Below are 16968 nucleotides of genomic sequence, written 5' to 3' on the forward strand. Positions count from 1 at the left end.
TTCAAACCTTTTTTAATCATTTAATAATTTTCTGACAGAGTTTAATTTAGTTTATACATTTTGGTGGCTTTTGGATGTTTCTCTGAATGTCTTACATAAAGTGCTCATATATCTTCACATAATATGCAGAATAAAAGTTCTCTAAGTGGCAAGTGAGCTCAAGAGAAAAGGGTTGAGCTGTGGCATTTTTAAACAAATTATCTAGATATTGACAATACTGTACATGTGTTTCAAATAGTGCATCTATTACTGAGTAATCCAGAGTTCAATTCAAATAATTTCGAAAAGGGACATGTATTTGACAGTAGATTAGCTTGAATATGGCATCTGAGCAGCTAAAAAACAGCAGTCAAAAAAACAAGAATGCTCAACTAGAATAAGGATGCCCTGTCACATAACCAATATTAGGTTGAAGGAATGTCCAACAACTTTTGTTGATATTAAAAGTTTGTTAATTCCCATCACAATACTGGGATATATTGTACAATTTTACTTGTTGAGAGGTGTGCTTGAGGTTCAAAAATCAAGGTTCTTAATTCATCACTCGCCCTTCTTCAGTGTGTCAGGGATGCTCTCATTGAGTGGAGTCAGACAGGTAAGCAGGGTGTGACGCTCGTACTGTTTGGTCTGTCTGAATTTGGAGTCTGTTGCATGTAGTCTGTCCAGCACACCTAACACACCAAAACATTGGTTGAACCTGAAACCAGGAAGGGCATAATCAGATTATCTACAAATACCAATGAAACCGAACTGCAAGCATGTATAACCAGGAGTCGAGCCCTAATTTTGAGAACTCTGTGAAATAGCAAGTTATAGGCATATGTGCTTATATTCCAAAACTAATCCAATTTAGAGCTCATAGAAAATGTAATTATTATCCAGATGTATGAATGTCCCCCTTGGTGGGGATTTTTTTATGTCCGATGTCCATGCAAGGTCCTGTTCCCTATCTTTTTTTGTTTCAAGATTCAAAGAGTTTATATCGTGTACAGTCAGGAAACATGTTTTCCTGTTCAATGTCAATCTTACTTGGCTGTCCACAGTAAAGCCAGGTAGTTTGGTAAGGTGTTAGTAATAGAGAAATGGGTCAGTTCGTAGAGAAAAATCAATAAATAAAAAGAATAATAGGACAGTAGCATTTTGTATAAGTTACACAGTGTAGATTGCTTCAATTGGGTTCTCAAACCCATACTTAGGAATAAGAACTATAATGCTGGGCTGGGACCCAAATAATCTTATTCCAGTTAGTCTTGGTTGAGACAGTGTAAGAGTAGACTGACCTGAGGTGATGGAAGTCATGGAACTCTGGGGAGGGCAGAAAGGGCAGATGGTATCCACAGTGGGAGATGGTTGTGCTGACCAGAGCAAGGCAGAGCCACAGACAGGTTGTAGTCATATGGGAGCCTAGAATCACGGGCCCAAGTAGCACTGGTAGCAAATTAGAGATCTAATGGTGACCAAAAAATAAAGAAAAGAAAATTAAATTATGGCTGAAAGTAGGTTATTCAAAAAACACGAGGGACTATGCAGCAAGTGTAATCTTTTGAAATTCAGGGCACTTTGATAGCTGAAGTAAACCACCTTTGCTTTTGCTGATGTGCCAGGTCATGGCATGGTTGGAACCTAACCTCACGGACCAAAGTAACACTGCACAAAGAAGCTTTACTGAAAATGAACAAAAGACCTTAATAAACAGCATGTTGTGCACGTCAGGCCCACATTGTTTGATGCAAAGGCATAGACCAAAAAAAAAACAAAACAAAAAACAAACTCACAGGATTACCATCTGAGTATTAATGCTAACTCCAATTGTTTAAAATTCAATTATTTCCAATATACATAGCACTTCTTGCAAAAGTGATTCCTTATGGGCCACTGGCATCAGATTTGATACACATTATTCCTTCGCAATCTGTGCCTTTAGAAATTAATATTTTTGCATGTTTTTTTTCTTTGTGTAAAATCATTACCTAAATACTGATTGTGTTGACTTTTGTACACATTCTAAAATGGCATAAAAAACAGCTCCATGTTTCTTGCTGATAAGACTGCTATTTGGCAACTTTATATAAAGCTTGGACACCAAGATATGCTTACATTGTAATCTCTGTCATCCAGATCATGGCGCTTGTTGAGGTAATTTATAGTTTACTTTTTCATTTTAACGTCGAGTGAATCCAAGAATCGGCAATATGTTTTTACACCAACTCATTCTGCAGTCGTCAAAGGAGTCATGAAAGGCAATAGAATTGAAGAGGAGTTTTCTGACTTTTTATCCACGTATGCCGTTGGGGTACACACACATAGAGAGAACAGTATAGTAAAAAGCAAGAAGGTGGATTCAACCTCTGCAGACGTGGAAGAAGCTGAATTGGAAAAACCAGCATCTGTGCCCAGCTCAAAGTACACAGCTATTTTGTGCCAGTCAATAGCTAGTGCAGCTACAAGAACTAGAGCTAAAGCAGGAGCAGCATCCTTCTAAGAGGGCTTGAGTTGAACAAAAGCAAAAGGCCAGGTTGTAGAAAGCCGTAGTTTTAGAGACAGCTTCTCTGACCTTCTCTCCAAAACATCTAACTATTGCTGTCCGTCTGATAGACTCATTCATGATCCTATCCATCCTCAGTACTCCTTAAGAGAACCTGAACATCTTCATCTCTGTTACCTCTAGATCTGCCCCCTGACTTGTCTTCAGTGCCAATGTCTCCAAACCATACAGCATCTTTGGTCTCACAACTGTTTTGTACAGGCTTTCTTTCATTCTCGTCGATATTCTTCTATCACATCACCACTGACACTTTTCTCCACTCGTTCCAACCTGCTTGAACCCGTTTCTTCACCTCTTTTTCTCACTCTCCATTGCTCTCAACTTGTCCCTAAGTATTATAAATCTTCAACTTTCTATTTCTCCTCAGCCTGAAAAAATGTTTTTTGTTTCTGTGGGTTCAAGCCACAAAGAAGAATATTGAGTCTTCTCACACCCTTTTTTCTTTTTTTGTGGATTTTGCCTATTGTTGGGCAGCATCGGTGCCCTCTTTGAGTTGAGGCTGAGATCCTGTTCCAGGTGCAGAAGGAAATAAGAGTTCGACAGGTGGATCAATACATTATTAGTGGCTGAGCCAAAAGGTAAGGCTCTCGATTTACCGGTTGATCTATGCTTCCACTCTTCCGTGATTCCATCACAAGCTGTTGGAAGTGACCAAAAGAACAGGACCACAGGTGGCTGAAGTGAATTTTCTGTGCATGGTGTCTGAGCTCTCCCTTAGTGATACAGTAGGATGAGAAGTCCAGAGTAAAGCAGCTAGTTTTCTGCATAGAGGGGAGCCAGATAAGGTGGATCAGCCATTTGGTTAGGAATTTTCCAGGAGAACTCGGGGGAGTTTGGGAAGACCAAGGACATGCTGAAGGTACTATGTTTCTATGATAAGGTAATTTAATTGTGGCTGATAGTCTTTTATCTCATAATGCCCCTGACACTTTTCTATACCCATTCCAACCTGCTTAAACCCATTTCTCTACCTCTTTTCCACACTCTCAGTTGCTCTAGACTGTTGACCCTAAGTATCTGAAATCCTCCAACTTTTTGATCTCCACTCCCTGCAGCCTCAACATTCCACTTGAGTTCCTCTCATTCAAAAATATATTCTGGGCAGAATGGTGGTAACTATTGAGTAATAAAAGTAGATGAACCATGCAATAAAGTTATGGCAAAGAGTAGTGGAAACTAGACTGAAAGCAGAAGTCAGCATTTGTGAACAGCAGAATGCTGGTCAAGAGGTACAGAGGAGGTGAGAGTTACAGTAGCGGCACTGCGTCTTTGCAGATCTAGAAAACGCATACAATGGGGTTTTTTCTGCATTTTTTATGGCAGGAATGGATGGAAGATGGTGACTCAACACAATGCGTAAGTCAGCTCATTGTGTATCAGACAGCACTGTGCTAGCATATGGTGTTCTGTGGTGTTAAGTTCCAAAAACATCCTTACAACTTAGTGTATTTGCATACAGCATGTACCCCAGCTCTTTAAAGCATTCAGGTCTGTGTGAATGAAGAGCATGATCACATTGTTACTGTATGGATGAAGAACCTTAATAGACATTTATATAATTAATTCTTTTTTTTTTCAGTGAGTGCAAAAACATTTTTGTTTTGGGGAACACTCTTTTTTAACAACAAAGTTTTTAGTCAGGACGCACCCGTTTGTCCAGAGTGCCTTAGTGAACTGTAACACGACTATTGTTAACATTGTGTCTTTCAGGACAGCACAAAGATCACTAAGATGAGTTAACAGTTTCATGATGATGAGGTGATAATACAAAATCACCCCTTTTTACAAAGTGTGTTTAGATTTTAAATCATATTTTTTCCACATTCCTCCATCATTTTAGAATTACATTTAAAACACCTATTCATCAAAAGCTGCAAAAATGGTTTTACTGTAAAAGCATGGAATGGCTTACTGATAATGTCAGAGAGGTTTATAAAGAATGACATAGAAAGGAAAAGTTCCCTCACCACATGCTCCACTGGATGGGCATATGTGGCCACAAGACCAATAGGAGCTGTCCACTCGTGGTGCTGTTTGTGGAAATGCTTGTAAAGCATGGGGTGATGGAACAGCCTAAGGAAAAAGAAAATCCTTTTAAAAAAATATACATATAGCATAACATGTTGGTTGAATGATACGTGGATATTGTGCTCCAATGCGAAACAATCTTTAATACTCTGAATTGGATACCTTCTATTGGTAGAGGAAAAGTGGTAAACAATGCAAATATGTTAATTGAAGCAATATAGGGTCAACCTGGTCAGGCTGACTTAATGGTGAGATGCATTAAAAGGTACCATCAGTCTGCTAACTTGCACTTGGCTATTGTAATACGAGGTTACCGTATCTTAATTTTGTTGCAATCATGGTAACATCTGCCCAATAGCAATTTAGAGCCAGCACAGCTGACTGATGGGAAAATCATTAGTTTGGTAGGTTTCTCTTGGAACTCATGGAACCCTATCACCTTGTCATACCTTTACGCTCCTGGGATAAAGGGCTACTTCTGGTACTACTTCTAGAGTTTCTAAAAATTGAAACAATAGCCATAAGATTCAGTTAGCAAGGTCCTCTTCTTTAGAATCACCTTTTGTTCTTGATCAAAGAGGGGACTCTTTATTAAAGAGTAGGCTTAAAATGTTCCCGTTTGTTGAAAGCTTATAGTTATGATTGAGTTAGGCTTGCCCCCAGTTATCCTGTGATAGGTTTAGTCTATGGAGGGATATCCCATCATGCATCCCTCTCATTCCTACCACTCTGCGTATCCTATCTACACTCATGTCCAAGCTTCAATTCATAATAGTAACCCTGTGTATTCTGGGTTCTTGAAATCTGTCACTTTGCAAGTTCCTACCTGTGTGAGTAATAAAACATAACTTCCTCTAAGACAGAAAAGAAAGTCAGCTCCATCAAGACCGAGTGGAATGCAGGCAACTCAGGGGAGCAGGGGTTTCTTCTCCAGTTTATCAAGTGATAAACAACCACCACCAGTGGCCCAGATATAAAAATCTGGTTGAAAAGGACTGTCTTTATTGCTTTGTGCAGCTTAACTGGATCCACCTGAAGAGAGGGAAATTCGTACATGAGAGGTTGTACCGTCAAAATAGTTTCAAAAATGTGCTTGAAAGTTCCCTTGAAATCAATTCATCAATCATGTTTTAGGAAAGAGAACACAGGATATTTAGATGTCATACAAAATATAATCATTATAAAATGCACAATCCCCATATTTTAGGCTGAATTAAAAATAAAAACTTTCAAAACCAATCATTCCACTATGGTAGCTAGAAAAAAACAATTAGTTTCCCTGACCACATTCTTTATTATCAAATAAAATGTATTATGTGAATTTTAAGTCTTAAAGATTAGCATTCAAAAAAGGGTTACACTATTGTCAGGAAAAAGTAATTTTTACAAGTCTGACTTTATCCAAATTCTTATGTTCAATAGTTATGGCATTGTATCACTATCCTCATCAACACCATCATCAGTGTCTCACCACTTTTCTTTTTCTGGGTAATGGTAGAAATTGACTAATCCATGTGTCCCTTATGCCAGCGATGTACTCTATCTCTTCCTGGCAGACTGAAAGGAGGTCCCAAGCAAGATAAGACATATAATCCTTCTAGATTGTTTTTAGTCAACCGTGGAGCCTCTTACTTGAGGCATCCAGTATGCATTCATATCAAGTGAGCAATAAATGTCAGCGTTTTCCCTCCTTGAACTGCTACCTTAATATGGTGGAGGGGTTTTCATGTCCCAGTGATCCTAGGAGCTATGCTATGTTGTATGGCTCTATGTCACTCTAGGGGCTGCTAGAGAGCACTCCCACTGGGGACTCCCTTGTTCTACTGGGAGACTTCAACACTCACATGGGCAATGACAGTGTGACCTGGAAGGGTGTGACTGGAAAGAATGCCCCCCCAGATCTGAACTTGAGCAGTATGGACTTCTGCGCTGATTATGGATTGTCCATAACAAACACCATGTTCAGGCATAAAGGTGTTCATATCAGCACTTGGCACCAACACACCTTAGGCTACAGTTCTTTGATCAACTTTGGGGTCGTGATATTGGATTTGCGTCTGATCACCAACTGATCACCACCTTTTGGTGAGCTGACTCCATGATTGGGGAGGATGCCGGTCAGACCTGACAGACCCAAACATAATGTGAGGGTCTGCTGGGAACGTCTGGAAGAGTCCCCTGTCAGAAGGAATTTCAACTCCCTCCTCCAGCAGAGCTAGAACCACATCCTAAGCAAGGCGGGGGACATTGAGTCTGAATGGATCATGTTCCATGCTTCCGTTGTGGCAGACTGGAGTTGGGGCTGTAAGGCGGTTGGTGACTGTCAGGGTGGCCAACTTCGAAACCAGTGGTGGACCCCAGCGGTGAGAGTGGCTGTCAAACTGAAGGAGTCCTTTCGGGCCATTTTGGCCTGTGGGGCTCCGGAGGCAGCTGACAAGTATGGGCAGACAAATTGGCATGTGGCTTCGGTGGTCGTTGAGGCAAAAATTCTGGCGTGGGAGGAGTTTGGGGGAGACCATGGAGAACAAGGGCTTTGAGGAGATTCTGGTACACCATCTGGCTCAGGAGGGAAAAGCAGTGTTCCGTGAATACTGTATACAGTGGGAATGGGCTGCTGCTGATCTCAACTTGAGAGCATACTGTCTCAATCCCATTGAAATGCCTTCCAATGAGGAAACACAGCTAGGGGACTCTGGGGCCGACCCACCTATTTCCAGGACTGTGGTTGCTGAGGCAGTCAAAAAGGTCTTCAGTGGCGGGGGATAGTAGGGTATGCTTCAACTACAGGGAGATCACACTCCTCAGCCTCCTTGGTAAGGTCTATTCAGCTGTGCAGGAGAGGAGGGTTATTGAACCTTATATCCAGGAGGTGCAGTGTGGTTTTTGTCCTGGTCTTGGAACAGTGGACCAGCTCTATACCCTCAGCAGGGTCCTCAAGGGGGCATGGGAGTTTGCCCAACCAGTCTACATGTGTTTTGTGGATCTGGCGAAGGCATTTGACCGTGTCCCACAGGCAATCCCGTGGAGGGTGCTTCGGTAATATGGAGTGCTGAACCCCATCATATAAGCTATTAGGTCCCTGTATGGCCGGTGTTGGAGCTTGCTCCGCATTGCTGGTTGTAAGTTGGAATCGTTTCCAGGGAGAGCTGGACTCTGCCAGGGCTGCCTTTTGTGAGTGATTCTTTTCAAATCTTTTATGGACAGAATTTCTAGGGGCAGCCAAGGCGTCAAGGGGATCTGGATGGATGGAGCAGTGTGTCTATTCTGCTTCTCCTGGATGTCCAAATCTGATTGTATATTTGAAACTGTTAAAGAAAGTCCTTTCAGCTGCTTGTATCCCAGACCTTGTTCTTTCAGTAATGATCCAAATTTTGTGACTATAGGTAATAGATGGAACATGAATTGACTGAGCTTACTTGGCACAGGTCTTTCTTCACTTCAACAGACCTTTGATCATTCTACCCTTACCAATATAACAAGACTTCAAGGGGGGGCATGGCTAAGATGACAAAAGTGGTCAACTTGGGACTAGTTCAATTGACAAGCTCCTCCAAGCTTGTAGAAGTGTTGCTGAGCAACGACTAAGTCCCTAAGTGATCCCTGGGTACTGCTCAAGTGGCTATCCATATAGTTGAGCCGTGATGACTTAAATGCAGAGAACAGGTCCTCATCAAGCAATTAGTATGCAAAACATTCAAATTAAAAGAAAAGATGTTTTGCACCCTCACTTCAGGTATTTCTTCTTTTACAGTGAAGGCAGTCCACCAATTCACCTATGTCCCGCAAAGAAACATGGTTTACAGTTGTCCCTTCACACTAGATGCTAAACCATTACACTGCTTGTGTGAGGTAATATTTTTAAAGGCGCACAGGAGCACATAATCCACAAAAGCAATTTTGTGGTCCCCATATCCCTCTTTGTGTTCCCTACAACTTTTGCAGACCCTCCTTGAGATGGGCTAAGTATTTCTCTGAACTCCTCCAACGCTTAGGATTTTTCTTTCATAACCACTGACACTTTTTTTTTTTTGTTGTTTTCACCCGTGTCTGAAACACGTGGCTGCAAATTCAATGAAAAACCTAAAGATAAACAATCAACTACAATCATCAATATTTAGACTAAGGTACAAACCCAGTTTCAAAAAACAGTTGTTATGGCCAAATTATGCTGTAAATAAGTCCAAAGGCAAAAGACACCTAGATTTTAGATCAGGCAAACCTATGGCTAATCCAAACCATCAATGATCTCTATCCCCCTACTACGAATCACAAGAAGCAAATCAGCAGAAGAAAAAAACATCAGTCTTGCACTGAGGCAATGACTTTTGAGCAACACATCTGATCAATGTCTTTCAACGTGATCAACGAAGGAAAAAAACTAGACTTCAAAACCTCTCCATGTGCCTTATGACTGAGAATATGCTTTTTGTGGAGGTGAGGCTATTTATTTCTAGCTTGTAAATCTCAACCTGAGCACTGGAGCGATTGGTCCACTTTGTTTGTTCAAGCTGTGCTCAACGAACCCTGTGGATCCATGTTTAGCCACCGGGTGCTCATTTGTGAAGCTACCTTTTGAGGACTTGTCTCCAGGATCCTGGTCCAGTGGCCCCATTTGAGACAAGTTGCACTGCACTCTATTGCTTATCTATTGAACTCTTTTGAAATGCTCTTTCTCTGGGTCGTCATGTAGAACTACTCTACCATGGGAGAACGTGGTAGACATGTGCCGATGCACTTGTATGGGTCACATGGATGCAAAACTTCAAAATAATTAAGTGATGATTTGAGAAAGATACAATAACATGATTAATGACCAAACCGAAAAAAAAAAAAAAAAAATCATCAAATGAATGGGGATGGATCATTCTAACAAACGTATTTGCGAAAAAATAAATGAAAACTGGAAAATACCGGATTATTCTTGTCCACTTGGATCCGGTAACGGGTAATAAAGGACGGTGTACCAGTGGTGTCCACAAACAGTAGTAGACTGTTCGTCCCCCAGAACACCACAGTGGGGATGAACATTGTTCCTGCAAAAAACAAAAAAGGCTCTGTCGGGTGGTCATTGAGACAGGGGTGAGATGTGATGGGTCTGAGATTTTGAACAAAAATCCAAAATTATGCATGTAGGTGCTTAATATTACATGATCAAATCACATACAATTTTTTTACAGCACTACATCCAAAGGAGTCTCGCTTTTCTTTTTGTGTCAAATGGACATTTCTAGAAACAACAATTTACCCTTACTGACTTTGGATGTGGTGTATTTGAGTACTTCTTCTGCTTATTGCCTTTACATTGCCTTTGCATGCTGGATTGTGTGTTCAGAAATCTAGCACAGAAATATGTAATCAACTTTGGTCCCTTTACTCACTATATTTTAAAGTGAACTATGTGCCTGATATCTCAGTGACAGTTTTTTAGTTATTTACAAACCATTCCTAACCACTAGTCTTGTCATTTAACAAATAAACACTCTTGGTATATATTGATCTTTAGATGGATATTTTAATTCAAAAGCTCAAAAGGATTTGTTCCCTTCAATATTAAGTGATTTCACATATTATTAAGATGTTTGGTAAATTAAATACATCTGCAACAATTGCAGTTTTTACCAACTGCCAACACACTAAAATGACATGAATAGAACAAAAAATTAAAAAGACCAACAGAGCGCAAAAACTCTTCTCAAGTCTCCAAAACTTTAAACACATTTTCTCTCTTTACACTCTTTTTGAGATTCAAAATAGCACTTTTTCTAAACACAGTTTTCTGCATAAGACACAACACTGAAACAAAGTCACATGTTTGCTGTTTCAAAACCTATATATGACCAATATGTGTCAGAATCAGAATTGCTTTATTCCTCAAGTAATATTGCAACTACAAGAAATTTGCTTTGGTTAATGGCGCTAAACAGACACCATGTAACAGACATGTGCCACCTTGGCAAACAACTCAGTGGTTAATTGTTACCACTTCAGGAAGTGCGCAATAAAACACCACCGATGAGCACCTTGTTTTTAACAACAACAATGAAAAGAAGACATAGGCAATTATTTTATAGTTAGAAGGTGATATGTTGCACTGACTTGTTGGTGAAAAATGAAAAATAAGTGTTTCAACAGCTTGATGAAACATTTATATTCTGTGCATGTGAATGGTGCAATGTTCACATGCACAGAATATACATTTTTTACAATTTGAACTATTTTGGTATCGTGGCAACATATACCAAAGATGACAGTGCTTTTCATTATGGCCAAAAGTGTATAGTTGGTAAGACAAACATCTGGTAATATGAATGAAGTATGTGGGTGTCTGGTTTTGTGAATTGTGTATTTTGATTAAAATATATAATACACTGTTTTAGCTATTGGAAAAGACTGTAATCTTAATTAAGGAAATTAAACTTTTATTCTGAAAACATTTCAAACAACCCTTTGAAAGAGATTATTTACATATTTAATTGGGGGCATTGAGAAATCTATAGAAATGTGACCAACTCAGTCTGTTTTTCTTAATGTTAGTTCTTACCAAAGTAGAATAAAGCTTCATCATGACCTTCAAACATCAGATAAAGCCTGGTCCACAAGTTCTGCCAGAAATCTCCTGAGGCTCCCCAGAATCTTTGAAGATGCCTTGAGGAGGAATATAAATTAATTGTGAAGGGGAGAAGATTATTCATGGTTACAAGAACATCTCTATTTATTGTTTGCTTGAAACTTATCCCTCTTGTGAGCATAGACAAAATGTAAACAAAAATACAAACAGACACACACATACAAATGCAAATAGTCAAAAAAGAAATTGTGATAAAATCAATAAAGTAAGGAGCAAGCTGTTATTATTTGATGAAAATTTTACTGAAATTTGGAAAACTAATCATTAATTCATAATGCATATGTTTAATAGATTTATGTTATTTAATAAGCTAGGAAAACTAGAAAAGTCTCCTCTACCCCCCCCCCCCCCCATCTGCCCATTTCATTATTTTTTTTCATGTATAATGTATTATTCATCTTTAAATTATCCTCTGTTCCAGTTATTCTACTTTATGGTCAAAATGATATGTGCTTTTTTCTTTCTCCCAAAATACACTGCGTGCACAAATATTTGGCAAATTGTATTTTGAGGATTAATTGTGTTATTGTACAACTACAGTGCTCTTGGTCAGTTCAAAATTTTAACAAACCCTCAAACCTGAACATTTAAGTACCAAAAGTGAAATTTTGCCTTTCTAAAGAGAATATTTATATGCATACCATCATCAGGCAAAAAAAGATTTTCCCATCTCATTTGTTTATTATCACCTGCTAAATTGAGAATAATAAAAAAAGACAAAATTTACAAAGAAACATTTCAGAAATTAAAAAAAAAAACCCTCAGTGACCAATATAGTCACCCTTCTTCTCGGTCAGTTTTTTGACCTGGTCAGAATCAACTTTTTGTGCAGCACCAACCACAGCCTCCCAGACACTGTTCAGAGAGGTGCACTGTTTACCTTTACTGTAAATTTCCTGCTTAATAAGGGCCCAAAAGTTATCAATAGGGTTTTAGTCAGGTGAAGAAGGGGGTCATATCATTAGTTTTTCATATTTGAGGCCTTTACTGGCAAGCCATGCAGTGAAGTACTTTGATGGATGTAATGGAGCGTTGTCTTGCATAAAAATCAAAGTCTTTTTGAAAGATGCAGACTTTTTCCTGTATGACCGCTATAAGAAAGTGTCTTCTGAAAATCGGCAGTAGGTCTGGGAGTTGATTTTGAGTCCATTTGCAATCCGAGAAGGTCCAAGTAGCTCATCTTTAATAATACCTGCCCATTCCAGTACCCCAACTCCACCTTTCTGGCGTCTGAGTCGAAGTGGAGCTCTGTGTTCATTACTGATCCAACCACGGGTCCATCCATCTGCTCTGTCCAGAGTCACTCTGTCATGATCTCCTCTCGGCAGCCGAGAGGAGACACGGCTGGGTCAAATTAAGAATCGGCGCCAGCTGCAGCAGCGACCAGCTGCCGCTAATCAAGATCCCTATAAAGGGCAGCGGCGCGCTCTGCCTGGGGCCGGGGGATTGTGGTTGCCCAACAACCCTGACCTTGCAGATCCCCATGACCCCTGTCGCGACCGGACCCAGCTGTGGTGCCTGGACCTTCGGACCCTGACCTTGTGAGACCCCCTGGTGGACCACCGGACCCCGAGTGTAGACCGGGACCCCCTGGTGGACCACCTTACCCCGACCCTGCGAGAACCCCGTTACGACCGGACCCAGCCGGCCGGTGTAACATCGGACCCCGACCCTGCGAAGACCCCGCATCCCATGGTTAAAAATAAAACATCCGAACATACTCTAGCCGTGGTGTGGTTCCCTGCTCGAGTCCGACCCCCGACCCGTGACACACTCTCATCCCATCAGTCCACAAAACCTTTGGATAATCTGTCTTCAGATATTTCTTGGCCCATTCTTGACGTTTCAACTTATGTGTCTTGTTCAGAAGTGGTCTGGTTTCGGCCTTTCTTATCTTTGCCATGTCTCTGAGAACTGAACACCTCATGCTTCTTGAACTTTCCAAGTAGGTTGCAGTTGTGTAATTTGGCAGCACTGGAGGATAATGGGTTCCAGGTAGCTTGATGTTTGATTCTTCGGAAATCTTTTGCAATTAATTTGCATCTTTTCTTCTTGACACGTTTCTTGCGACCCTGTTGACTATTTGCAACAAAATGTTTGACGGCTCTGTGATCATGCCCCGATATCTTCGATATTTCAAGCGTGCTACATCCCTCTGAAAGACTTTCTACAATTTTTCACTTTTCAGAGTCAGTTAAATCTCTTTTTTGGCCCATTTTTTCCTGAGGAGAAGAATCTACACTTTAATATAGGGTATTTATCTCCTTAGGTCGCACCCTCCCTCGTTACACAAATATATATTACCTGATGTGCAATAAATCCAATAAGCATTCAAATTTATACAGCTTGGAGTTGGAAATTATGGAAAAAATTATATGGTCAAAATAATCACTTGCCTAATAAATTGAACAAATTCATAGGTTGAGAGAAGCTAGTTATTTTGTGTTATTAAGTGTAGGAAAATAACACAACTGAGACAACAGAATTGTGAATCAACAACACAGGAACAATATCTATCAATTCATCACTTTATCAGTGTTTATCAGCTTGACTCATGAGGGTAAAGGGATGTTTTTCATAAAAATAACATCCTGTTCTGCAATCTTTGGAGTGTGATGTAACTACCACTGGAACATGGCTGAAGCCTGGCCACATGTCGGATTTGTTGAAACTTGCTCTTACCATGTCAGTGAGTTGCCAAAGGCAGTCAAAAATAAAATCCCAGATCCAAAGACAACTGCAGCTTTCTTCACAGAATCCCAGAGTCTGCTACCATCTTCCTGAGGAGAGCAAGTTTAGAATTATGTGTAAAATATGAATTATTCTCATGAAACTGTGCAATCCTATGATTTTGTTTGTTATAAAATACTAAATACTAAATCTCCCAGAAGTATCATGTACTAATGGAATGTCTTCATCACTACTTTCAACAGTCCTCGGTAGTGGGTCAAGCATTTTTTTAATTACTTTTTGAATCTCAATACGCAATGCTAAGATTTTGGCCTTGAACAATCACATCTGGTTATATACAATATGCACTATGCAATAAGTTGGTATAATAAGGAAAACAATTTTTAAGACTGTAAAATTAAAGTTTGCAATTCAATGACAATACTTCCTAAAATGTTAAAGAACCCACTACCATCGTACACACAATCAAACTGTCTATGTTCCATTCATTCGCCAAAGAGCGCAATGATTAAATCTAGTGTAAGTGTAAGTGAACAAACCACGATAGATATTTGAATAATAATAAATGTGACAAAGGGTAGCAATTCAGTAGTTCCAAGATTTGGATGAAAATGTAGTGCAGTTTGAAATATTTCTCACCTGCCTCATGTTGATATCTGTTATTGGCCCTCCCCTTGTCTCTGCAGGGAAAGTGTTTCAAACATTTAACTTCAAAGGTTCAGGTGCAACCAAAACATGGCAATTGCATAATCTCTATGTCTAAATATATACAAACACACACACACACACACACACACACACACACACACACACACACACACACACACACACATATATATATATATATATATATATATATGTGTGTGTGTGTGTGTGTATACAAAAGTATCTTTAAAATATTGTAATACTGTAATGCATTAATGCATGAAAACCATGATTATGATACTGAGGCATGATTATAATACTCCCAGGCTTGGAAAGTCTTGTGTTACAGAAGCAGGGTAATAGGACAAGAAAACAACAACAAACTCTACATTACAAATATGGAAAATAAATATGTAAAGAAAGCAACACAGTACTTGCTACGTTTGGTAGCAAAGTCAAATTTAATTTAGACTAGTGTTTGGTATTATAAAGACCAATTGCATGTAGCAGGAAACATTTCTTGTATTTGTCTTTTCAACAATAGAGCTGTAGCAGACTGTCAAGGAGGGGGGTCAAGGTTATCCATGATGGATATAATGCTACGCTATGCTACGCTGATGTTTTTTTCACATTATTCCCCTGAAAATTAAAAAAAAAGAACACTCCACTGTATAAGTAGTTAACTTACCACTAAGCTCTCTCTTAGTCTTCATGTCTGCCCACTGTATGTCCTTTGATGCTCTGTCTGCTCCTGTACACATTTTACATGCGTTCATTTTTTTAAAGTAATGTTTAACACTTCTGATTGGTTAATACTTGCCCATGTGACAAGTATTGGACACAAGTTGCATCCACGACTCCATGGGTGTAACCTCAGTACCTGATCTGATAATGTGAGTTTTTATCCAAAGTCCAGTGTCTGGTTGAAGGTTAAACCAACACGGCATGGGGAGAGGGGGTATTTTCATTATATTGTAAACATACACCACTGACTAACAGAGGTGAGGAAAAATATGTACACCTATTCAAGCGTTAATGTGGTCCAAATTTGGATAGAATAGCTGTAACTAAAAGTAGATGGAAGACTCATTAATGGATTATTCAGGTTTCAAGTACAGAATCGGGACCATCAAGCCCAAACTCAAAATGAGCTCCTATTCATTTGTCATTTTATGTTAGATTTGGCTTATTAAGAGCCATGTCCTCGTTTTAATGTTTTTTGAACATTGCAGTGTGTATGGCTGAAGCGTTGTGGGTAAGATTATTTATTAAATTGGACTTGCAAAGCAATAAAATATTTTTTGATTTGCAACTTTATAATCTGCAGATTCCCACCAGAGCATAACACACAGATAAGGTTATCTACATGGCAGCGATGGAGTGAAACATCTCAGAAGCTTATATTACTAAACTGGGCTTCTTTAACACTATCTTTACTGTTTTTCCAAACAACTTCTAATGGCCATTTGTGCAGAGGCTTACCATGGTTATATCGCATGTTTGACGGTATAATTTTCCTTATTAAGCATTTTATGTAATATGAATACAAGTCATCATTCTTTACATTAAAACAAATTGAACATAAATAGTCACGATCACAAAAACAGAATATCAGTTGTTCATGCTGTGTGTCTATTAGGGAGGAGGTTCTTTTCTTGGAGAAACAGAAACAAAAAACAAACAGAAAAAGAACATGGAAAAACGTCTCACGCTAGGAAGACATTAACACCTTTGAATAGAGGAGATGATCAGTTTAAATTTTAGACTGAATTATACCTGAGGTTCAAATAACTTAGTGCTTTATTGGCAAAAAAAACAAGCTGTTGAAATAAATTTCTGAAGACAAAACAATTGCAGTTTTTCATGGTTCTCGTTGCTTTTTGAGGTTGTTCCATCTCATTAGCTGTCAGGCAATCAGCGTGCACTTAAAAGCGTCAGCTGCAGTCCCACTATAAGCCAGGTTGTTTTTTTGGTTTTGTTTTTGTTCCCTTGCTAGTGGACGGGTTGCCTTGTTTGCCATCAGTGACCTCCTGTAACTCTCCCACCAGACTATGCACTCTCGTACCTGTTACCAATTCCCCAAATTCCTGTTTTCTGCTATAATGAACCATTCACTCCTTTGCCAGATATTCAATCTTTGAAGTCGCTCTCTCTGTTGGTGCAGAATCATTGGCGGTGCATTTTGACCCCCCCCCCCCCCCCCCCCCCCCCCGTTTCACAATAAACTAATAATATATTAATGTTCAATATCATTACTGACATAGAGGCATGTTTGATCCCTGATTGGATCATTCTGCAGGCAGTGGCAGCTCTCATCAGTGGTCATGCGCTTTTCTGGTGAGTGGCAGTCTGTGGCTGTACACCTGTCAAGGACTGCAGAAAGAGCATAAAACCTGAAGCTTTGGTCTCCCTAGTAGCCAGGTCATTCATT

At 39.6% G+C, this 16968-nt stretch overlaps 1 protein-coding gene across 1 annotated transcript; it reads right to left on the bottom strand.

The window, feature by feature from the left end:
• faxdc2 (fatty acid hydroxylase domain containing 2) lies at nucleotides 1-15288 on the bottom strand. Its single transcript, XM_086177001.1, has 9 exons — nucleotides 15226-15288; nucleotides 14532-14572; nucleotides 13884-13981; nucleotides 11115-11218; nucleotides 9485-9606; nucleotides 5400-5605; nucleotides 4513-4618; nucleotides 1281-1447; nucleotides 1-697 (listed from the first exon to the last, which is right to left on the bottom strand). The coding sequence occupies exons 1-9, from the start codon at nucleotides 15248-15250 to the stop codon at nucleotides 541-543; spliced, it is 1026 nt and encodes a 341-aa protein (XP_086033127.1). The 5' UTR covers nucleotides 15251-15288; the 3' UTR covers nucleotides 1-540.
• Between the last annotated feature and the right edge of the window lie 1680 nt (nucleotides 15289-16968).

This window comes from Fistularia commersonii, chromosome 29 (assembly GCF_037954325.1).
Source record: "Fistularia commersonii isolate RoL2024-O1a breed Wild chromosome 29, RoL_Fcom_v1.0, whole genome shotgun sequence".
Classification (NCBI taxonomy): Eukaryota; Metazoa; Chordata; class Actinopteri; order Syngnathiformes; family Fistulariidae; genus Fistularia; species Fistularia commersonii.

What these genes read in the sequence shown, in the direction of transcription:
- faxdc2 (XM_086177001.1), bottom strand. Translation starts at nt 15,250, where the DNA reads ATGAAGACTAAGAGAGAGCTTAGTG. An exon ending in CAGATATCAACATGAGGCAG is followed by an intron (nt 13,982 to 14,531) that starts GTGAGAAATATT and finishes TGCTCTCCTCAG; the next exon opens with GAAGATGGTAGCAGACTCTG. An exon ending in AAGTGGACAAGAATAATCCG is followed by an intron (nt 5,606 to 9,484) that starts GTATTTTCCAGT and finishes CCCTCTCTTCAG; the next exon opens with GTGGATCCAGTTAAGCTGCA.